Source organism: Rhinolophus hipposideros (assembly GCF_964194185.1).
Source record: "Rhinolophus hipposideros genome assembly, chromosome: 5".
Classification (NCBI taxonomy): Eukaryota; Metazoa; Chordata; class Mammalia; order Chiroptera; family Rhinolophidae; genus Rhinolophus; species Rhinolophus hipposideros.
The window spans coordinates 45013560-45038586 of NC_138051.1; the positions used below are offsets into that span (position 1 = coordinate 45013560).

At 36.0% G+C, this 25027-nt stretch overlaps 1 protein-coding gene across 1 annotated transcript in view; it reads right to left on the reverse strand.

Moving 5' to 3' along the window:
* Window positions 1-25027, reverse strand: part of ATP8B4 (ATPase phospholipid transporting 8B4 (putative)) — a 204923-nt gene that overhangs the window by 98687 nt on the left and 81209 nt on the right. The window contains exons 7-9 of the mRNA XM_081049971.1: window positions 16096-16168; window positions 11478-11548; window positions 7171-7253 (exon numbers count right to left, since the gene is read on the reverse strand). Of these exons, the coding sequence (XP_080906097.1) occupies window positions 7171-7253; window positions 11478-11548; window positions 16096-16168 (227 nt within the window). The remainder of the gene's footprint in view (window positions 1-7170; window positions 7254-11477; window positions 11549-16095; window positions 16169-25027) is intronic.

Sequence of the window (25027 nt, forward strand, 5' to 3'; positions counted from 1 at the left end):
AAATGGACTTACCTACCACAACTCAACTCTGTCTTGTGAGTACTGGTCTCTATGTTTGGTCAGCTCTTCTATAAACGCTTGTCAGAGATCCTTACATTCAAGATCACTGAGAACACTGCTATTTTTAAAAAATATGACAATGCCATCTGAGTTCTGGATGGACATGATCTGTAGTAATTAATTTTGTACCTTTAGGTTTACAGTATTCTTATAATTTCTTACACTACCTTATAATTTCCTAGCCTGATTAGGGACTAAGCTTTCCTATTAATCCCTTCAACTCTCCAATGCTACCTTTCTGCTTGTAGTTTAAAGTCTCTCAGCCCCTTTGTAAAATAGGCTTTGCTAGCAGTCCTGGGTTCGTATTCTGGCTTCTCCACTTAGTAACCATCTGACTCTGTGAAAGTTACTCAATTTAGCTGGATCTCAGATTCCTTGCCCATAAATTGGAGGTAATAATAATTTCTTCCTCCCAGGACTGTAAGGATTAATAAAACTGTATACAATCACTTAGCATGGTGCCTGGTACATACTAAAAAATGTTCATACGCCAATACCACATTTAGTGCCTGAGAGCTTTAGGATGTTTACTTAATAAAATGTTTCTTTGGGGATGAGCACGTTTTCAAGTGTGCATTCTCCCCTGGACTATAAGCTCTATGAAAACAAGGCCTGCATCTGACTATTAACTACTGTATTCCGAGCCTTAGTAAATCCCTTGGTATTGCGTTAAAGATATATTTACCAAGGCGTTTTTTACAGAACTAGAACAAATAATCCTAAAATTTATATGGGACCATAAAAGACCCTGAATAGCCACAGCAATCCTGAGAAAGAGGAACAAAGTTGGGGGTATCACACTACCTGATATCAAACTATACTACAAGGCTATAGTAATCAAAATAGCATGGTACTAGCATAAAAAACAGACACATAAATCAATGAAGCAGAATAGAGAGTCTAGAAATAAACCCCTGCCTATGTGGTCAATTAATACATGACAAAGGAGGCAAGAATGTATGATAGGGTAAAGACAGTCTATTCAATAAATAGTATTGGGAAAACTGGACAGATACATGTAAAAAAATGAAACTGGACCACCTTCTTATACCATATACAAGAATAAACTCAAAACAGATTAAAAACTTAAATGTAAGACCTGAAACCATGAAGAAAATATATGCAATAAACTCTCTGACATTGCTCTTACTAATACTTTTTTCTGGTATGCTGCCTTCGGCAAGGGAAACAAAAGAAAAAATTAAAAAATGGGACTACATCAAACATCAATGGGACTACATAGAAAAACATTTTTGCACAGCAAAGGAAACTATCAACAAAATGGAAAGACAACTTATTGGTATATCCAATATGGGGTTAATATCCAAAATTTATAAAGAACTCATGCAACTTAACACCAAAAACATAACAATCCAATTAAAAACTGGGCAGAGAACCTGAATAGACATTTCTCCAAACAGGAAATAGAGATGGCCAATAGACATGAAAAGATGCTCAATGTCACAAATTATCAGAGAAATGCAAATCAAAACCACAAGAAGATATCACCTCACACCTGTCAGAAAGGCCATCAACAATAAACTAACAAACAACAAAAGTTAGTGAGGATGTGGAAAAAAGGGAATACTCATAAACTGTTGGTGAGATTGCAAACTGTTACAGCCACTATGGAAAACAATATGAAGGGTCTCAAAAAATTAAAAACAGAACTACCTTATGACCCGGAAATCCACTTCTGGGCATTTATTTGAAAAGATCCAAAACACTAATTCAAAGATATATGCATCCCTATGGCAAACTATATCAAACTACTATAGCACAATTTGCAATAGCCAAGATATGGAAGCAATCCAAGTGCCCATCAATAGATGATTGGATAAAGAAAATGTGGTATGTATATACAATGGAATATTACTCTACCATAAAAAAAGAATGCATTCTTACCATTTCCGACAATAGGGATGGATGTAAAGGGTATTATGCTAAGTGAAATAAGTCAGACAGAGAAAAACAAATGTCACATGATTTCACTTACAAGTGGACTCTAAAGGACAAAATAATGAACAAACAAAACAGAAACAAACTCATAGATACAGAGACCAAACAGATGGTTGCTAGATGGTAGGGGGGGTCGGGGGGCAGGGTGAAAAAAGTGAAGCAATTAAGTACAAATTGGTAGTTACAAAAAAGTCACAGGGATGTAAAGTAAAACACAGGGAACATAGTCGATAATATCGTAATAACTTTGCCTAGTGCCAGGTGGGTACTAGACTAGCCAGGGGGAACACTTTGTAATTTATATAAATGTCTAACCACTATGTCGTACACCTGAAACTAATATAAAATAATACTGAATGTCAACTGTAATTGAAAATTTTTTTAAAAGGGGAGTAAAGTGAAGGGGAATAAAAGCTTCCAATTTCCAAGTATAAAATAAATAAATCATGGGGATATACTGTACAGCATAGAGAATATAGTCAATAATATTGTGATAGCATTGTACAGTGTCAGATGGTTGCTGGACTTATCAGGGTGATCACTTCTTAGGTATATAAATTTGAATAACTATGGTGTACACCCCAAACTAACATAATACTGTATATTAGCTATATTTTAATAAAAATCTTTTCAAAATGATGCATTTACTAAGTGAACCAACAGGTGGCGGAGTAAATGAATGAAAGAAAAGAATGAATGAAAGATCATGCCACGCCAATGGAGGTCACCAGCAAGATACTGTCCTTTGGTTTAGAAGTAAAATTGGGGAAGCAGGGACACTTATGAGAGCTATCCTGAGGCCCTTCCCATCTCAGTTTTGACCCTGGTGTCCCCAATTTGGAGTTTTCAGTGGGAATTTCTCTGTGGATCAGAGTGGGACACTCAAGTCTTCAGACACTTGGAAGATATGCACTTATGATACAAGAACAGAATACTGTAATTTGGTGCCAGAGAAAGCATTTTGGCAAGTCTCAGGAGAAAAACCACACAGTAATTAGAAACAAAAATAATGCCATACTCAGATTTGCCCAGAAGTCACAAGCTAACGATATACTTAGCCCAGACAGGCACGCCTCACATGTCTGTCTCATCTACATGAACTTGCCATAGCTGGGCAGGCCATTTCCAAATGTACACAGTGCTGATATCATATTTTTAATTTAAACAAAAGAATGCAGTACCTGGTTTTGATTCCCACAACTCAGGAAGTCTTTTTCTAGTCACCAAAGGAAAGCCTGAAATCTATTGATAATCTATTATGGCAATGGTGAGTAGAGGAGACAAAAAAGAGGAGCGAGGAAATGGATGGGAGAGTAAAAGGACCAAAAGAAACTTGAAAATACATGTGGAGATATTTTATAATTCTACATACTTCATGTTGCATCTTGTGCTTAGGATGTGCTTAATAAACAGACTTAATAAACTAATATGGAGCGATGACAAACAGAAAAGATAAACAGAAAAAGAGACAATGCAGGTAGAGAAAATAAGAGTGAAAGAGGAAAATGAAAAGGAGAATAGTAAAAATGCAAAAAAGGAGAAAGGAAAAAAGAACTGGTAAAATGGGGTAGTTAAAGAAATGTGTGTGCATAGTGTACAGTATGTGAACGTGTGTGTCAGAGAGGCAGGGAGAGATCAAAATTAAAACATGTAAACTAGGGCTTGGAAAGAAAAAAGGGGGGCGGTAAGTTGAAGGCTATAGGAGAGCAATAGTAATTGTGGGAAGGATTTGGGGTTTGTTAAGTGCCCAACTCTTTCAAAAACTTTTCATACCACATCTTGTGTCACACTCAGGTCTTTAAATTTGGCTACTAACAGGGAAATCCAATTTGTATATTATATCTAATTTATTTCCCCTTAATGCCTCTATTCATTCTTCAGATACTTCTTTGGAAACAAAATAAAATCACATTCTACTAGGCTAAACCTATAAAACATCATATTGTCTTGAATTTTAAGGTAGATTGAAATTCTACCCAAGATTTAAGAATGAAACAGCAATGATGAACGTCTAAGTATTACCTTGTCTTGTACACCTGAAACTAATAAATAAAAAAAAAAAAGAATGAAACAGCATATTTAACGGAAACCTGGTTCTTAACCCTGAAGTGTATCAGCCTCATGCATTTGGCATTATATATTCTCTGAAAAATAACCACAGTTACAGAAAAGAAACGTGTGTGTTGCCTTTATTTGAAAACAATGATACATTAGAGATTTGGTGAGTTACCTATGCTGTGTGAAGCAAATTCAGGCCACATCTAATAAATAATTATTACTCCACTTAAAAAACAAATTTTATGAAGTACTAAAAGGGACTCTATTTATATATAAATAACTGCTTTAACCTTTCAGGATATCCCATCTGTAAAAAAAGAAATTATTTCAGATGAGAAAGTGGTTTTTGCTTCAGCCTGAGTAACACCACTTGTATTGCTTTAAATTAGGTTTCTTGCATTAAATTATGTTTGGAGAAAGGATTTTGAAGTAAAGGCATTATAAAACCACCACACCAGATGATCCCTCTCCCAGCCACCCGCTCTTTCTAGCTTTGTCCTACAAGGCCCCATCAGGAAGCCTTCTCCTCACCCCATCATTTCATAGGCTATTCTCAATCACTTTACCTTAGGCCCTTCCTTTGCTCTCCTATGCCTTTCTGGGACCTGATGGTGATCCTGTCCCCTACTCTCTGACACTTGGGACCATATATTCATGCATTCAGCAAGTACTTATTGAGCACCTACTATGTGCTAGGCACTGTTCTGAGAACTAGGTATATCTCAATTGCAAAACAAAGATCACTGTGCAGCTTACACAGCAGCAGTAGAGATGGACAATAAATAATAAACTTAGAAAATAAGCAAGCTATAGAGTACATCAGATGGTGGTAAGTGCTATGAGAAAAAGAAAAAGTTGAGCCAAGTAGGGGGGATTGAGAGACAAGGACTCATGCTGAGAAGGAGGAATCTTGGCCCCATTCCTGGGGTTCCATGTAAGAAATCCACTTAATCCAGGCTGGACCTTTACCCACTATCTTGGCATTGACCTATGGTCAGAGTTCTTGGACGATAGCAGAGACAGCACTCAACAAATATCCATACTTGTTATTTCCCAGGGTCCCTCGGTCAGACCCATGTGACTCATTCTTGCCAATGAAATGTGAGAGGAAAAAGCAGTTAAAAGTTAGTTTGCCTCTTTCATCTCATCCTTACTCTGATGTGCTGACCTTAGAGGCCACTAGTCTTAGAGGCCACTAGTCTAGGCACCATCGCTACGAGATAGAGAATGCCACCCAACCTGCATCAGAATGTGACATGAGCAAGAAATAAACTTTTGCTTTTTTATTCCACTAAGATTTGAGGGTTTTCTGTAACTGAATCATAGTATGGGCTATCTTCATTAATATCTATGAAAGAAAGTGAACTGGGTAATTATAACCTTCATCTTCCGCTTTTTGAGGATAAAGAAAACTAAAAATCATCAATTTTTACCTCCTCATAGATTGATAGAGGTATAAAGGTACAATTCTGGCAAGACAGAAATGAGGAATGGTAAATTATATTTAGGTTGCCATTTTAGGACTCCATAAATATACTACGAGGTATTTTAAGCAAAGTATTTTAATTCACGAACACAACTTACTTTTTTTGAATTCATATAACAATAAAATTTCATTGAAAAAATTAGTAGAAAATATGTAATTTGTTCTAATCTAATCAAAATATTTCTTGAGCCATTCAAAGATTCCTGGCTGTTCCCCGACTTAAATCTCAAATTGGAGGAATATTTCTTTTTTGTATACATTTTTTATAACAGAGCTATTTTTGTTTTTTCTATATATTTAAAAATAAAATTTTGGTGGGGTGGGGGAGATATGGAAGAATAGTGCTCCTCTCCAGGACCCATCAGCTCCAAGCTGCCGGCCCCCAACCCAGCCAAGGAAGGCACAGCCACTGTCCTCAACCTTCCATTGCAGGGGTACAGGTCACCTTCCCACGTGGGAACTGAACTGGCAGCCCTGTCGTTGAGAGCTCGCACTCCAACCAACTGAGCCATCCAGCTGCCCCCAGAACTTTTTTTTAACAGAGATTAAAATATTAACAGAATCCAGTTCACAAGTAAATGCAAAGCACAGACAATATAAGCTCCAAGCTGTGCCTTCGTAGTGTGAAACTCTATAATGTAAATTTGCCTGTGTTTAACTCATAGGATCATGCTAAGACCCTTGTCCACATTTTTTTTTAGTGGACTCTAAGGAAAACATTTTGGAAGGTAGTCTCAAACTCATCAAGATTCATTAATAAATAAAATCAATCTGTATGGAAATAATGATGTTCAGGGCCTAGCATACAAGTGTGTAAAGCAAGAGTCCATTGAGGGGTGGCAGAAAGGCCGTAAAGATTCTCCTACAGTTTGCCATGGTGCCTATAGTCCTACCATTAATGGCTCTTTCCTTCAGCTCTTAAAGGACTTTGTTCTCTATGACAGCTTTAACAGAAAAGAGCAAAACAGCTGGAACATAACAGGCAGAGGAGACCATGCTGAGGAGGAGCAGACTGGGTTGAATGGTGTGAAGATGTTGATAACAAAACCGTGATCTAGAAGGGCAACATCCGACCAACTGAGTAATAAATCAGAATATTCTTCCTGAGCACCAGCTGTCGTTAAGACATAAGGTACTATCCATGATATAGAAATACAAAAGGCAAGATTATTGTCTTCATGAAGTTTGGAGTCTAGTGTTTGTTCTTTATTATAGAGCTAGAGAATGAATGGATGGTTAGAACTAGAGCTTGAAATGTGTGGCTGATATTCATCCTCAGCAAGTCTTCATAGGGCTCCAGGGAGGCCAAGGTCATGCAAGTGAAGGGTATTGTGGGATGAAAGGGAACAAGATGTAGAGAAGAGGAAACAAGAATGAAATGAATGATGAACTGATAAAGTCATTCTCCCCTTGGTAATCATTTTTAATCTTTAGTGTGAGAAGTGATTACAGGCTTTGATGCCTGGAAAATTTTACGTCCTTCCACCAAATGAAAAAGAACAAGAAAAACAAAAATTGGTTTTCAGATAATTAGTTTGTTACTTTTTTTGTTATAAAAGCTTTTCGATTTTGAGGTTTTTGTTTGTTTGTCTATTTTAAACACTTACCATCAAATTCTGCAAGTCTGCTAATATCTGCTCCAAGCTCTGAGGTAACTGATAATGCATGGCGGACTTTAAGGTTCGTTTCCCTGTGAAATTAATAGACATGATGTGAATTTTCATATGGAACAGCCCAACAGGATCTTACACAGAACAATCAGGTCGGTGAAGCACATGCAAAATCCAACATAAGAATTCAAGAAATGCCCTTTGAGTTTTATTCACATCTCTTACAATGTGGACAGGGGTTTGCAGGGTCCTAAAAATCAGCATTCCACCCACAGCATATCTTTGTAACAACACAGCAATCTGTTTTGCTATATAAAAGAACAGAGGACATAATAAATATGGCTTCATTCGAATCTACTCAGACATTATGCATGAGTTACAAAACACATTAGGGACAGGAACACAGTTGCCAAATAAAGGAGGCCAGTATCACTCCAGAGTCTACTATCTGCATAGGAGTTTACTTGCAAAAGATGGTCATGGCTAATTTCACAGTAGCTGAAATTTAAATGGGAAAAGGCACACAGTTTTCTTTTTCTTGGAAAATCAAGCCAAGCATTCCATAAGTCTAGAATCAAACAACCAAACAGGAATTCAGTGAGCTAGTCATCTTCTTCCAGGCAGAACCATACATACGTCGTACAGATAGATGGCTGTCTGGTATTCACGAAATGATCAGCAGTGAAAGTTCTATGACCACCACTCATATCTTGTGTTTAAGAGCTTGCCATGCCAGTTTTCTCACTGAATTCAACCTGTTCTCTTCTACTGTATGTAGCTTAAGATCATCTGTCAAAGTTCTATATTTTATGGAAATGCTTATTAGTGGGTTCATTCAGTCAAGAAATATTGATTGAATACACACCATAGTCACACATGATACTCAATGCTGCCCCACAAGAGTTATTGTCCTCTTTAGGGAAACAAGTACCGTGTTTCCCCGAAAATAAGACCGGGTCTTACATTACGTTTTGCTCCAAAAGACTCATTAGGGCTTATGTTCAGGGGATGTTACCCTGAAAAATGATGCTAGAGCTTATTTTCCGGTTAGGTCATATTTTCGGGGAAACGTAGTAGTAGGTAAAAAAGCAAATATCACCTTTTGGAAGTAAATGCCAAACCATGAAATTATGAAATTTGGAGAACTAAGAAGCAGATAGCTACCTGAGAGAGCATTTAACCTAAACTTCCCATAGAAGAGTTTCACAATGATATTAAGACAATATAAACCCCATAGGAATGCCCATCGATGAAACAGCTTTCTGTGGGAAACACTAAGTTGGATGTATAATTGAAGTTACTTTGTATAAAAGTAATATCAGTGATCAAAATCTATTAATTCATAGGAGGCAGAGATGAGTAGGGAATGAGATAGCCAAGAACTTCATAATTAAGGCAGAAATTGAGCTGGGCTTGATGGACAAGTGAGATAATGGTGTTGAGGTTAAAGGACTGATGTGTGCATTCATTTAAACAACTTTTCAAATACTAGAAACAGTCACACCAACTAGGCCAGACAGTCTCATTCCTTAATCCTACTCAACACATTATGTCATGTTAAAGTATTTTATCATTTTAAGTTACTTCCTCAGGACTCTCTCCAATATCTCACTTCTACCTTCAGATACAGAAATCAAAGAGGGAAAATAATCACACATAGGCCTATGGTAAAAATTAAATGTATATTTTTCAAGACTCCTGATTAATACCTTCAGTGTCATGCCATATTCTTAAGACCTTAACCTGCCTAAGTTTCTTGATAAACTTCAGAATGATTTTCAGCATAAGAAATAATACAGAAACATCCTGTATACCCTTCATTGTTTCCCCTAATGGTTTCCCCTAAAATATACCAAAATATACCATTGTTTCCCCTAAAATATACCAAAAACGATATCACAATATCACAGTAAGGATACTGGCATTGAATCAGTCAAAATACAGAGCATTTCCATCACCACAAGGATTCCTCAGGTTGTCCTTTGTAGCCACACCCACTTCTCTGGCTCCTCTACCCCATCTTTAACTCCTGGCAACCACTAACTTGTTGTCCATTTCTATAATTTTGCCATTTCAAGAATATTATAAAAATGGAATATTATAGTACGTAACTTTTGGGATTGGCTTTTTTTACTCAGCATAAGACTCTGAAGATTCATTCAGGTTGTTGCATAGTTCATTTCTTTTTATTGCTCAGTAGTATTCCATAATATGGATACACCACAGTTCATTCATCCATTCACCTGTTAAAGAGTATGTTGAGTTGGTTCTAGTTTTGGGATGTTACAAACAAAGCTTCCACAAACATTTGTGTACAAGTTTTTATGTAAACACAAGTCTTACTTTCTCTGGGATAAATGCCCAGGAGTGAAATTGCTGGGTTGTATGGTAGTTGCCTGTTTAGTTTTTTAATAAACTGCAAAACTGTTTTCCAGAGTGATTTTAACATTTTACATTCCCCTTCAGCAATGTGTGAGTGGTCCTGTTTCTCTACATCCTTGCCAGCATTTGGAGTTGTTACTATTTTTTTATTTGAACCATTCTGATAGATATGTGGTGATTATCTTATTGTGATTTTAATTTTAATTCCCTTAATGGCTAATGATGTTGAATTTTTTTTCATGTGTTTATTTGCCATCTGTATGTCATCTCTGGTGAAATGTTTCTTTATATCATTTGTCAAGTTTCTAATTGAATTATTTGTTTGTTTGTTTGTTTTTACTGTTGAGTTTAGAGCATTTTTCTTACATTCAAGATATAAGTCCTTTGTCAGATAGATGGTTTGCAAATATTTTCTCCAAGTCTATAGCTTATCTTTTCATCCTCTTAATAAGGTCTTTTGTTCAGCAAAAACTTTTAGTTTTATAAAGTCCAGTTTATCAAATTTTTCTTTTATGGGTCATGAATTTTGTGTCAAGTCTAAGAACTCTTTGAGTTGTCAAAGATCTTGAAGATTTTCTCCTATGTTTTTCTCTAAAAACTTTGTAGTTTTGTGTTTTACATTTGAATTCAATTTCTTTAAAAATTACAGGGCTATTCAAATTATGTTTCATATTGGATGAGTTGTGATAGTTTGTTTTTCAATGAAGTGATCCATTTTATCCATGTTGCTAAATTTATGTGTATAGAGTTGTTTGTAGTATTTCCTTATCCTTCTGATGTCTACAGGCTCTGTCGTAATATCCCGTTTCATTCATTATTTTGTTAATTTGTGTCTTTTCTTTTTTTCTTTTTCAGTCTTCCTAAAGGTTTGTCAATTTTATTGATGTTTTCAAAGAACCAGCTCTTTGTTTCATTGATTGCCTCTATTGTTTTTCTGTTTTCAAGTTCATTGTTTTTTGCTCTTGTTTTCATCTCCTTCCTTCTGCTAGCTTTGGACTTATTTTGTTATTTTCTAGGTTCTTGAGATGGGAGATTAGATTTTTAATGAGACTTCTTCTCTTTTCAAGTGTATGCATTTATTGCTATAAATTTTCCTCTCAGCACAATTGTAGCTTCTGCCCAAGCCAGGGATAGGATTACAGAGGCCAGAATATTTGAATGGCTCAATATGACAACAATTTGGGAGGCAGTGGTTAAATGATGAGTTCTTTTGTCAGGCTGCCAGGTTGAGTCCTGGTTTCACTCTATAGAAGTTTGGGACAAATTACTTACTCTTTCTAAGAGTTGTTTTTCTTACTGTACTATGGGGCTTATTTAGTACCTACTTCAGGAATAAACGATAAATTTCATCTAAAAAACATTTATGGTATCTTTAAAATGTAAGCATTCAATAAATATTTTTATGTCAGACAAATTGACTCCACTGAAACAGAACCACTCTATGCACTAAATTCTAAATTAACATCAATGTCAAAACTGCATCACACTCCATTTCTCTTCTTTTCCATGTCTTCATTTGACCCAGTTCCAAAAGGCTGCCTTCTAAAGTTACATTAGTCCTTCTTTCCTCACTAGATCTGATCACTACTCCTCTCACTTTTCTTAGAGAATCACTTGAAATTAAAAATGAACAAATCCAAAAAGAACCCTTCTAAAGAATTTCAGTGAAGAGTCCCTGTGTAGAATTATTCACATATACATGTTTGGCTCACTGTTTCTGAAAGAAAATATATTCAAGAGAAAAGATAAGAGTTTTCAAAAGATCTGCAAAGTAATTAGCAAATTGACCTTGCAATTTAGACTCCTATTTCCGCCAAGAAAATAAAATGAAGAACAAAGTTTATATTTTAATCTTATTTCTAAAGGTATTACTCTTAAATTAAAAACCAAACTCATTAATTATCCTAATGTTAATAACTTACCCATCGAGCTCAGCAGTTTCAATATAACACAGGCCATGTGGCTCACTGCTTGATAGGAGAAGAAGATCAGCCTATTTTAAAATATCAGGATAAAGAATAGTTATAAGGGAAGATTGGTTAGAAGCTTTCTATGTTGTTTCACCCCTCCACTAGTAATGATCCAGGAGAACCTTAGGGAAAAAGTGAGAGAGGTGAAATCCTATTCCACCTCTCTGTCATACCCTGGACCAAATCCTCCCTCTACTTCCCTGCTCCTGTTCTGCTCACACTTGACAATCAAAGTATAAGTTAAGGCAGTGGATGTCATAAAAATAAATGTATTTTTGCAAGAAATATATAAAATTCTATTTTCTTGCTTTGATAATTACTAATAGAAAATATAAAACTTTCCCAAATAAATAAGATAAATGGAAATATTTAATATGCACATATTTTAATTCCTTTGTATTATCAGTTAAGAGCAGGTGGCAGGCAAAGAAGATGGGGAAAGACAGAAGTGAAGTCGGAGGAACTTGAAAACAATAGAAAAAAATAAGAGAGAAGAAAATTTTTAAAAGAGAAAAAAGATAAAAGAGAAACAAAACATATAGTTTAGAAAAAAGTAAAAGGTGGTGTGTAAGGAAGAGAAAAGAGAAAATAAAGCAGGGACTAAGCAAGAGGGCAAGGGAGAATAGGAAATGTGGTAAAAGATAGTGGAAAAACATTGAGAGATTGAGTAGTTGGTTTCTCACAGAGATAAGTCATTCTATGTAGCTGTCCCTTTGAGCATTGGAAATGACCTATCACAATTCAGTTTTAGAATTCTGGTAGCTTTCTATATTGGGAAGCTGTCATTTTATTTCAAATTTCAAATTTTATTTTAAAATAAGGGTTTTGCTTCCACATCTTGGTTATTGTAAATAATGTTACAATATTATTTGCATAGGGGTACGTATATCTTTTTGAATTAGTGTTTAGTGTTTTTGTTTTCTTTGGATAAATGCCCAGAAGTAGAATTGCTGATCCATCAATAGATGAATAGATAAAGAAGATGTGATACACACACACACACACACACACTCACACACACTCACACACACACAATGAAATACTATTCAGCAATAAAAAAAGAATGAAATCTCACCATTTGTGACAATATGGATGGACCTACAGAGTAGTATGCTAAGTGAAATAAGTCAGACAGAGAAAGACAAATACCATATGATTTCACTTATACGTGGATTGGAATATAAAACAAAATGAATAAACAAAACAAAACAGAAACAGACTCATAGATACAGAGAACAAACTGATGGTGCCAGACGGGAGGGGAATGAAGAGATGGGTGAAAAAACTGAAAAGAAGTACAAACTTCCAATTATAAAAAAATGTCACGGGGATATAATATTTAGCACAGGGACTATAATCAATAACATCTTAATAACTTTTTTCAGTGACAGATGCTTACTAGACATATTGTGGTGATCACATTATAAGGTATATAAATATAAAATGACTATGTTATACACCTGAAACTCATATAATATTGTATGTCAACTATACTTTAATTAAAAAATAAAGAATAATAAATAAAATAAGGGTTTTTATGAAATTCTGAAGATTTGAATGTCTAAAAAGAATTGACTAAAATTTTAGCAATATATTTTGACACATTAGCCCAACAATTTTCTGCCTATATCTGAATGTACAATTGGCATTTCCGAATGTGTGAAATTTTCTTACCTTTGTTTTTTAAAATAGAGAATTGCTGTAATTGCACCATTCTTAAATTCTGAAACCTAAATTTGAATCAATCCACTCCTTTCGGTGTCTCAATCTTTTACATTTCCAACTCAAAAATAGAGGGTCTGTATGTGTGTATGCATGTTTTGTCTAAATTGTGATAAAACCGAGTTTTAGAAGAAAAGCAACTCTAGGTACAAATAGGCATCTTTATACCTCATAACTATTTTCAATTACAGATGATTACAACGAGAGGATTTTGGATTTTGTTTAAAATGATCTTTTGAAGCTCAAGGAAGGAGAGGCATCGACCCAAAGAGCATGAGGCACTATTGCTATCATATTCATTGAAATTTAAATATGAGAAATAAGACGAAGGGAAATTTTCAAAAAGATTTTTTCCATTTAAAGTCAAGGTGGGTCATTTTTGGCTCAAGAGTGGCATATACTCTTCACATATTCCCTCTAGAGTGGGTATGCTTCGGTTACATTGTGACAAGTCAGAAAAAAACTTCTGCCTCAACAGGTTCTGTGACTCTTTTCATCTATAGATGAGGGAGAGCCTTGATAATGCAAACCTATTCATTCCTTCGGGAAGGGAAAGCAAGATTTTTGGAACTCACAGGTGGGCCAGGCAAACATCATTAATTCCAACCAGAACCATCTTATTTAGACCTCCATTTGTACTTTCTTCTCTCAGTTATTGGTTTTTTTTCCATGCCCTGCCAGGAAAGACTCAAATATGTCTCCCATGCATGAAGCAGTGTTTCCGAAAACGGTGCCTTTTCCCCCACCTTCCACAGCAACAAAAAAAAGCCCAAGCATCTGCCTTATGGATAACTGAAACAAATAGTCCAATCAGAGAAAAATTGAAAAGAATCCTCTGAACTTCTTTCAGTCCTCAGAGCCAACGACATGGCCCTGACATCATTAATGTTTGTTGAATTAAAGAATAAATGAAGGAAAACCTCAAGCAATGATAATATCCAAAAGCCTTACAATTCTTTAAGGATTTACAAAACACTTTTGCATAATTGTGTCACTATTTTCTCAACCACCCTGTGTGGGGGCAATACCATTCCCTTTGCATGAATAAGAAACCTGGAAAGGTCATCTCTGGCCCCACAAGCACGAGATGAGCTAAATTAATTCATGTAAAGTCCATAAGCTTTACAAAGTCATGGTGAGAGCTTCATCACAGCTAATTAAGAAACCCAAGGCTCCAAGAGACTTAACACCACACTCAAGGCCACACAGAGCTTAAAGAGCAGAGCTGGAACTAGAATTCAGAACTCTGATCCCCAAAATATATACTCTTTCCTCTGGTTGACTGCAAAATCACTGGCTACAACTACGAAAAACAGAAAGCATTTTGCTTTGTTTTGATTTGCTTTCTTGGTGTTCAAAAACCAAAACTACAATACTGAAAGAATATCACGATAGTGGCTCCACCACCTCGAGGCAAGATAAATTTGTAGAATTTGTTGGAACACCTTATTTGGATGGCCTTTTATTTTTGTAAGCTATTCTTACACTTGAAGTCTTTATCTTCTTTATCATCTGTAATATTATCTTACTTTTTTGTAGTCCAAAAATACAAATGCAAAATAGCTCATGCAATATGAGTAGACTTAGAGGGAAATATGTTGATATGGACAAAAATCAGAATAAAGTCTTAAAAATGTGTAAGATTATAGGTAATATTTTTATTTAAAATTTAAATTTCACATCGCAAAAACACAAGTTGAGTACTAATATGTACTAGATATAGCATTATTTTTGTTTTTTATAATTAAATTTATTTGAGAAAGTAAAGTTAAAAAATAGTGAAAAAGAAGAGAAGGAATGGAGGAAAATAATAATGGCCATCATAATCATCTATTCATGGATATGTCCTTTTTTTGGTTAAAAAAAAATCCCTGCCCATATATTTCACCCCCACAAATTAGTAATTGTCTATAAACACTGGCCATTTATTTTTTCCATGTTGAAAGTAGTGTGCTACACCTCTATAATTTAGCAAGAAGCTTCCACTTCAATACAGTTCAGACAAATGTTTAAAAAAACCTTTCTCTGAAAATTCCCAACTTTCTACTTCTCACATATTTTTTTAAAAGGAGGATTTATTTACAGAATTTATAGTACAACAAGTAACTCTGACTTGAAGCGATAAAACTGAAAATAATGAAGAGGGAAATTAGAGCACAAAATGCCCTCTCTGGAAAGATGTCCAAGAAAGGTGCTCATAAAAACTAGATAAGATACCCTGATGTGTCAAGAGAGAGCCAAAGCCTGTCCTTGTCAGGATTGGAGTTGAGGTCAAATTAATCTTTCTAGCCCTTTCATTTTACATACAAAACAAAATCTCATAAACAGCATTTTATTATTTCAAAACAATCAATAGAAATTTTCTGATTGTGATTATTCAGAAAGGAGCATAATTTTTCTCCTTCTCTAGCTTATCTTTTCTTCCAATATCCTTCAAATCAACAGAATTAATTCCATTATTGAGGGATAGTATTCAAATTACATGGGAACAAACTGTTTTTAAAGTACTCTGGAGCATTTCAAAAGCTCTTATTTGCATCAAACATTGGAAAATCTTTTGTATCTATTAATTTAAATAAAATCCCAAAGGAGATAGACAAGGTGATAATCACTCAGTCTTATCTGAGTTACCACATTATTGAAAGTAATTAATCAATATATCTTTTAAAACATTTTATAATTGAGACATTTAATTAAAACATTTTATATATTTTACAAATACATCCTGGTATTCCCTCCTTAATTACTCTGAATCAGTATAGATTTACTAAATTTTCAAATGTAAATACTGCAGTACATATGCTATTTTAATCTGAGATAAATTCTTTAAACAATATTAAATACTCACAGCAACAAATTGGTTATTTTCTAATTTAATGATGTCTCCCACTTTGACATTCATCCATTTTTCATTCTGCAGTCTAAGAACAGAAAAAAAAATAATTTTTTTCAGTAACAGAGAAGAATCAAGGGAATGTATTCACAATGGACCATCATATTAAGACAAAAGAAGCACATAAGACTTTTCTAGAATGCTAAATTCAAAGGCCCTTACATACAAAATCTTTTACCTAAGTGATGTGGGAACTAAGACCCAGAGAACTCAAGTGATTTGCCCAAGGGTACCCAGCACATTAATAGCATCCTTGGGGCTAAACTCAAGAAGGCTGACTCTTAGCTGTGAACTTTCCACCACTCCATGGTGTCAGCTTTACATAGCAGCTATTAACTCTTACTTGCATTTCCTCAGCCAGAACAGTAAATCCAGTCATTGACGTTCTTTGCAAACTCTATTATTAATAAATGTAGAAACAACATTGCCATTATATCAAAAGTCTGTTTAACTGAAGGAAAGAAGTGAGGAAGTAGCAGAGGCAAGGAAGAGTGGTTCGGGGCAATAGCTAAAATGCAATGAAGAGGAAAAGAATAAATTTTGGAAAGGACGAGAACAACAAGGAGTGATAAAAGAAGACTTGGAAGAGTTAATGAAAATGACCACCTACAAATCCTCCAGAGCCCTATGGCTCAGGACAGATTTAGTGGCATTCTAATGGCTGGGTCCAGCAGCTCAGAATTGAGAAGGACACTGCCAAGAAGCTGCACTGCTTTCTTTGACGTTCATGTATACAGTGGAGTTCTGAGTCTACCCTTCACAAAGGGGGTTATGATAAAAAGTGGATTGTATCTAGTTGGTTGGGCCCCTCATGACAAGTTAGGAAGGCAAGCCATCTGAAAACAGACCACCTGTGGCAGTATAACGTGATGTTAATCATCCCTTCTGATATTCTCTAAACCAGCTTTGTTTTTCGAGTGGGAAGCCTGCATCAAACATCTTTTTCATGATTCTTTTTAGGAGAGAAAGCCAGATGAGTAGGGCCGATTCCCCCAACAAGTTAAGGTGGGCAGGTTAATTTCATTATGGAGTTTTAAAAAACAACCTAATTTACTTGTTTTATAGGCTTGAAAACAGTTTTAAATATTTATACAACTGTGAAATATGCCTCACACTATCAACCCTGCTGGGTCATTTGGCTTAAACACTCAAAAATTTTTTCTTTAATATGGGTCCAAGTACATGTTGTTCTGGAAAGTTTTCAACTGCAGTATTTTCATCTCTAGCCAGAACTCAATAATTTTTCCAAAGCCATACTTTTCTGCACTTTATCTAGTTCAACGACAACAGGAGAACCTAGGAAGCCTTCTAAATCTCATTTTATTTATGTTTACAGGTATGGATGATGTGCTGGTTTGTTTCTTCTGGGGATACCTCCTTTGGAGTGCTAGCGACATTTCTCAGGGGACAGTATCTCAGATAAAAGCTGATGTGAAGGGACTGAGATGGAGACCATGTCTTTATTTATGGAAATTTCACTGCTACTGAATTGCCCTGAAATGCATCTCTTTCAAGAAGAAGCTGAGATGATATTAAGTTTCATTTCCAAACTCTTTTTCCTCCTACCTATACACTATAAGCTCCAGGAAGGACAGCATCCTACCTCCTCCATCCAAATTGAAAATCAACCATAGGAAAAAGGGAATACAGGAGCTCTTACACATTTCAAAATGCACTCTTGACAGTTACGTTTGCACAGAAAAGTGATAATAGCCACTCTTTGGGAGAACAAACCAAAACCTGAATTTTCCTACTTAAATTCTCTTTAACTTCTTTTTCTCCAGGTCAGTATCCTATCTCCCCCTGTAAAACCAAAGCATTTGGAAAGGTGGTTTTAAAGGTGTGATGGTTTCCATCGGAATTACTTGAATTAACTGTTACACTTGGGAAAATATAATACTAGAAAAAAATCTCTTCAAGAAAAAATTTGCAAAACCCCAGAGCATGCAAAGAATCCCTGATAGGAACAACCTGATATGGTAAACATGAAGTCCTACCAGAACCATAGAGAGGAGTGATGAAGCCAAGCTAAATACCTTTCCTTGTGCCAAAGTCTCAGGCCCATTCACCTCCTACCCACCTGTACCCCTACCTGTATTTTAACCTCTACTTCCTAACTTATTTAATATTTCCAAAAGCAGAAAAATACTCAAATAATTCATTTGACCATGCTTTGTTAAGATCTGACCATTAATCTGCTCATATCATTCGATAGGCCAAGAAAGCAGAAAATACCTATAACGATATATGAGCACGGGCTCCCTTGCTTTATCTCACTCTAACCCTCTTTCTTTTTCTCTCTTGCCACCTGCATGCTCTCTTCCCAGAACATATTCCTAGCAGTTTCTTCAAGCTCCTCTTCTCAAAAGGCACTTTTGTTATTCCAGACATCTTCCAATACCATCTCTACTCTTGGTCACCTATACTCCTCTCCACCTGTCGTAATGGAAAACTCTCTCTTAAAAATAAGTACTCCAAATATTTTGCCTCCAAAGTTTTATGATTAACAAACAATATTTGAGATCTTTGAAAACTTTCCAATATGTGTACCGTGTTTCCTCGAAAATAAGACCTAACTGAAAAATAAGCCCTAGTAGAGTTTTCAGGATGACATCCCCTGAACATAAGCCCTAATGCCCTTTTGGAGCACACCTTAATATAAGACCTGGTCGTATTTTCGGGGAAACATGGTACATACAAATTCCAGGGGATGCTATACCACTTGTGTGGACTACGGGCCGTGGAGAACTTCTACCAACCAAAAATACAGGCTGACACAAATTTTTTCTGAGCTTGAAACTAAATATAGCTTGTGAAGGTATACAACCATTGGAGAAATTTCCTCAAAAGAAATATTATTCAAAACTAATTAACAATCTGGCAAGAAACAGCAAGGAATATATCCCTTAGATGTTGACCCTGACCTAGCACTATTGAACTACTTCATCAATAAGCTACACAATGAACACACAGACACATCTGTTGTATTTGTGGGTGCCTCCTACCAAGAAGAGAGCATAACCACTATGAAGTAAGACGATGAGAGAAAGCCGTCATATGACTTGAAGAAGTTACCCAAAACTGAAAGAAGAAGTACAAAATAAATTATTGTAGAGAGGAGAAAGTAACACTCTACAGGTGTGATTAGTTTTGAAGAAATAGGGCCTGCAGATAATGGTAAACCATAAGGGTGTGTGATACCTTGGTTAATACCCTTATTTGAATATATACCCATAGAACAATCAATGTGTATAATACAATCGGAGCAGATAATTTTTTTTTCATGTTATTCCCTCTTCTATCTTACCAGGTAATTATAACTGCACTTAACAAGAACTTCAGAGATGTATTTCAAAGAACACTAAGGGTCATAGCTAAGAAGTAGCCAAACTTCCTGAACAAACATAAACTAACAAAGACCTGCAAATAAATGCATTTAAATCATCTATATTTTAAATTCCGCCATATTGCTTGTCCTGTTCACTACCATTGCCACTGATGACACATAAAAGACACACCAGCAGGACTGCAGAGGCAGACAGGAAAATTTACTTTAAAGCTCATCTTCAAAATGTTTCTAGACTTCTTCTAAGATTTTAGTCTGTATAGTGATTGCATTTCGTCATCATCCTGAAACAATGAAAACAGGCACTCCCTGGCTCTCCATGTGTGGTGCAGCTGTTCTTAGGGCTCGGCTAGTGTTTAAAGCAAGTTGGCATCATAGCTCTGTGAGGGAGACACGGGACAGCCTCCTGGGCTGTAACAATGACACTTAGCTACAAAGACTTGGCACAAACAAACTTTGCTTTTACCTTTTTCAGGGAAAGCCCTTCTGCTCTAGTGGAGATTCTTGCAATAAACGACTATTCTGAAAGCAAGTTAATTCACTTAATTGCACTGAATCAAGAACTTCAAAGACTTTAAAATATGCTTATTTCATTTCAGGTTTTGAAATGGACATAATCTAGTTAATGCTTCTTTGAGCCAGGTTTTTCAAAACTAGAATAAGGGGTAATAAGACAGTTTTTACCTTAGTAAACTCAAAAGCCAATCTCTAAATACAAAGCCAAAATTCAAGAAAAGAACTCATAAAATTTAAATTCCAAAGGCATCATAAAACATATGGAGTTTAACTGCCATGGAATAGAGACTAGAATTACTGAGAGGAAAGAATTTTTTAAATACACTCATTAACTACGGGCATACCTCGGAGATATTGTGAGTTTGGTTCCAGATCATCACAAGAAAGAGAATATCACAGTAAAATGAGTTGTATTCTTTTTTGCTGGTGGCAGGTCTTACCTTCCATTAGTAAAAAAATGCAACATCTATGGAGCCCAATAAAGTGAAACACAATGAAATGAGGTATGCCTGCATAATATCTACTCTCAAAACATCAGAATATCTGAGTTCTGAGAAAAGGTGGTAAGAGATAGCAACTGTGTCTAATAATTTTTGATAAATTAGTCTGAATCTGCTTCTTCCTGATGAGGCGTAGCATTATAAGAGCTGCTAGGTTTTGCTGAGAAACTTCTTGAGAACATGCAAGTCTGAGAGTGAGATAGCACCTACCAGGCTCCCTGTCACTGAACTATTGGCTCCCTGTCACTGAACTAGAGGCTAGAAATCAAGGATTTACCTTGAGCAAAACACCAAGCCCACTGCTGAAATCTTAAGGGACGGAAGGGGAGTTTGCAATGGGCTCCTTGAGGCTCCTGCATTCCTTTCTATACTCTAATGCTCCTGATTTTCTATTGGCAACATAGATTCCTGAAAAGAGGATTTCCTCAAAAGGAGGAGACATGTTGGGGTACAGGAGATGTGTTGGGGTGCTAGAAAGAGAAGATAATAAGAAGGTCAATATCATTGACCACCCCAATCGATCAATCAATTCACATACAATGAGTGTGGTTTCCTCTTTAATCTCAAGTCTGTGTCAGGTCTATAATATAACAAAAGTATTCTTCTGCTCATACAAACATTGTTTTATTCACCATTGTATTCTCAGGACCTGGAATAATGCCTAGCTCATAGTAGGCATGTAATAAATATTTGTTGAATGAATGATAAATTAATTAATGAATATAAAATAATTATAAGAATCATAGCAACCAACATTTATTTAGTGCTCACTGTATTCCAGGAACTGTGCTGATCCCCTCGTGTATAGGATTGCCAAATAAAATAAGTGACACCCAATGAAACCTAAATTTTAGATAAACAACAAACAAATTTTAGTATAAGTATATCCCATGCACTATTTGGGACATACGTATACTAAAAATTATCACTGTTTACAGGAACTTCAAGTTTAACTGTACATCCTATATTTTAATTTGCTATACCTGACAACGCTATTCATGTGTTTTATCTCATTTAATTCTTACAACAATCTTATGAGACAGTCATAAGCTATCACTCCCATTTTATAGACAAGAAAACTAAGGCTGAGAAATTGAGATATTTGGTGTATTTTGCAACCTCCATCGAAAGTTTAAATGCCTACACTTTGATGGAAATATTCTCCTTTACAGAACTGATCACACAGGTGCTCAAAGATGGACGTACAGAATGTTTATTGCATTATTATTGGTAATAGCACTCTATTAGAAACTATCAATGCCCACCAATAAAGACTAGATAGATGTACCGTGGTAAAACTATTCACTCATGGCTCATCTACTCAGTGGAATATAATGTAGCCAATAAAAAAAATAAGATAGGTCTATACGTCCTGATATGCAATATTCTCTAAATTACATTATAAGGTTGAAACATGCATATGCAGAGCAGAGCATATGCTTGGTAAAATTCTAATGGTGTTTTGAATCAAAGATATAACTACACACATCTCTGTTTCTACATGTGTAGACAAATTTTTGAAAGATACACATGAAACAGTTCAGTGGTTGCCACAAGAGGAAGGAAGTGAAGTGGGACGGAAGAGAGATTTTGTTTCAGTGTATACTGTTTTGTACAGTTTGAATTACATTCAGTGCATGAATTTTTGGCATTACATATAGATATTTTAAAGGCCAACTGAGGAGGGAAAATAGAAGAAAACTCTTCCAAGGTCACATGTTAATGACAGAGCTGGGACTGGAACCTGAGTCTACAAATCCCATGTTCTTAATAAATCTATATTTATGGTTGTCTTTTGTTTTATTTTTTAAGACACTTATGCATTGCCTATTTAGAAAAAGAATGGATCCTAAGGAACTAAAGCGATTTGATGACAGCAATAGTGCACACCCTCAGTGTTTAAAACCAGCCGATCTAAAGACAACTTGCAGTCATGGTCCCATGACACAAATGTTCAGTGGACAGCAGCAGTTTCTGGTTCTTTTCAATCCCACTGCTGTCAGAGCCACACTAGAGTAAGACGTGCAGCCTGGCTCTAATCCTCTAACAACAGACTGGTGAACAGAATCTCATTACATTGAGAATAGCATAATACTCATATCTTTGGAATCTATTTATTTTGAAGAATTCAGATGTTTCCCTCTCTTTCCCCCCTTCTTATTAGCACAATGCTAATGCTGAGGCAGAATCACACAGGGAGGTCTGTGGTCGGCTGCTGAAGATGCTCTTCTACCAATTTTGCCAGCAGAAAAGGGTGGGAAGAAGTGGAGATGATAAAAGATGTGATCCCACAGCATGGATAATTTAGTTAAATAATTTGCTGAGCAATAGTAATCAATCTTAGAGATGTCTTGCTTAACTTATTTAAATCCTTATAGATCCTGTTGTGCGTTACTAGGAGGCAAACACACACACACACACACACACTCACACACACAGACGCACACGCACACACACAATGTAGCTTTCTTATTTTAAAAACAGAATGACTAATTCATTTACTGTTTTACCTGAACTGAAAAAGCCTACTGAGAATTGTACAGAAAACATATTCTCTTTCATCATTTCCCTAAACTGAAACCCTTCTCCTGAATCAGTCTCTTAAGATCCTTTGTCTTCTGTTAATTCTTAGTAGAATGCCATTAATAGGTGGGTAATAGATGATGAGACCACAAGGAAATCAGAAGAAAATCATTTCAAAGGAAGACTGTTACACCTACTCTCATATGAATGCTGAAGGAAATACCTTAGATTGTGGAGAAAACAATTATTTAGGTCCATGTTGGATTCCTGAGTAGCAGTTTCAGAGGGAAATCTGTGTACAGGAAGTTTATTGGCCAGTTCTCTTAAAATGAAACCTGTAGAGGAGTGAAGGAAACACAGTTGGACAGAGGGAGGAAGTGGGCTGTTGCAGTCACAACAAAGGCTCAGCTAGCCCCTGGGGAGCTCTGGAGTTGATACAGGCCTTCAGAGCTGGATGGAGGGAGCCAGACCTGATACCTTGGCATTGTTCAGCCATTGGATGCTGTCCGATCCCAGCAGGCAAGGGTGATGAGCAAAACAGTTCTTCTCAGACAAGGTCAACTCCCAGAGAGGGTTAACACTGGAGGGTTGTATGTAGGCAGCACCTCTGGTAGCTGGGGAAGTACATTCTGCCTTCTGGAAGGGAGAAGTGGGTGGGACAGCAGAGTGTCCCCCACAAACTGAGAGCCTACTTCCCAATTTTGCTGCGAACATGTTCATGTAATCAGCTTAGACTTGAAAAGGAATATTCTATTTCACTTTTCTCTAGTTCCAATTTCAATTCTATAAAATCAATAAGAACAGCTGCCATGAGTCTTTGTATGCCTCCCCTCTGTTTTAACACTTTTGGGGGGAAATCTGTAAAACTTTGAGTCATCCAATTTACTCCTTTTTCCAATGATTAGTAAATGAAGTTAGAAGGTAATTTTTTAGTACTTTTCCATTAAAAAAATATATGCTCTACAGATAACTGTTGACTACCCAAATGTCCTAAGAATGTCTATAGGGAAAAAGAAAAATCACTGTTTCTAAAATATTCCTTAGAGAAAGAATATGTTTTGATGAAAAAATGTTCAAGTAAACACCTTAGCCTAAGTAGATCAACCATTCCCTTCATCTAAGTTGCCTCACTTTATTTTGAGACGAGAATATGCTCTGACTCAGACCAGTAGCGAATAACAACTTCTCTATTTGAAAAACACCCCCAAAGAAGATAGCTCCCAGTGGAGGAGAATCAAACCTGAATACCTTGGTTCCAGGATAAAAGGCTTATATTGTGTTTTCTCATTGCCTCTAGTGACATTATGAATCAATTTTCCTGTATAGGGCCAGGTTATGAGAGAACCAAATGTCTATTAAGACAGAAAAAAATATTAGTTGCTTAACATGCCAATTAATAAGTGTCATACCAGCATAGACAAAGCAAAGGCATCTCTCGGTGGTATGATTTTGTTTGTTCTTGTTAGAGAACCTAGTTTTCCGGAAATAGCATTCCAGATTTTGGAGCACAAAATACAACCACAAGAGATCACTGGAAGATCACGAGTTTATTTATTTAGTAGATTTACGGTCATATTAAGTCCTAAACTCTTTTTAAGAAAAATAAAAAATATTACTTTAACATAGGTTATAATGGTTTATCATTTTGAGTTCCTCTGAAACAACACCATGTAGGTAGAATTCTTAATTAAATCATCTCCCACTGGCATGTGAGGTCCCTTTCATCAATAGTTCAAGACCACCATACACACAAAATGGGCACTCTGAGCCAGGCACTGTGCTGAATGTCAGAGCTCCAAGTGCAGGTGGATACATACTGTGGTTATCAAGGAACCCAGAAACTAATGGGAAAATATAAATCTGGTTCTTCAACAACCCTAATTAAATCATCCTTGCCTTCTGATACCTGGAGCATATGGATATTCTTCCAGTCAGCAATGAAGAATACCTGTACTTCCGGACAATGACTTCAGTGTTAGATTGTTTGCCATACAGCTGTCAT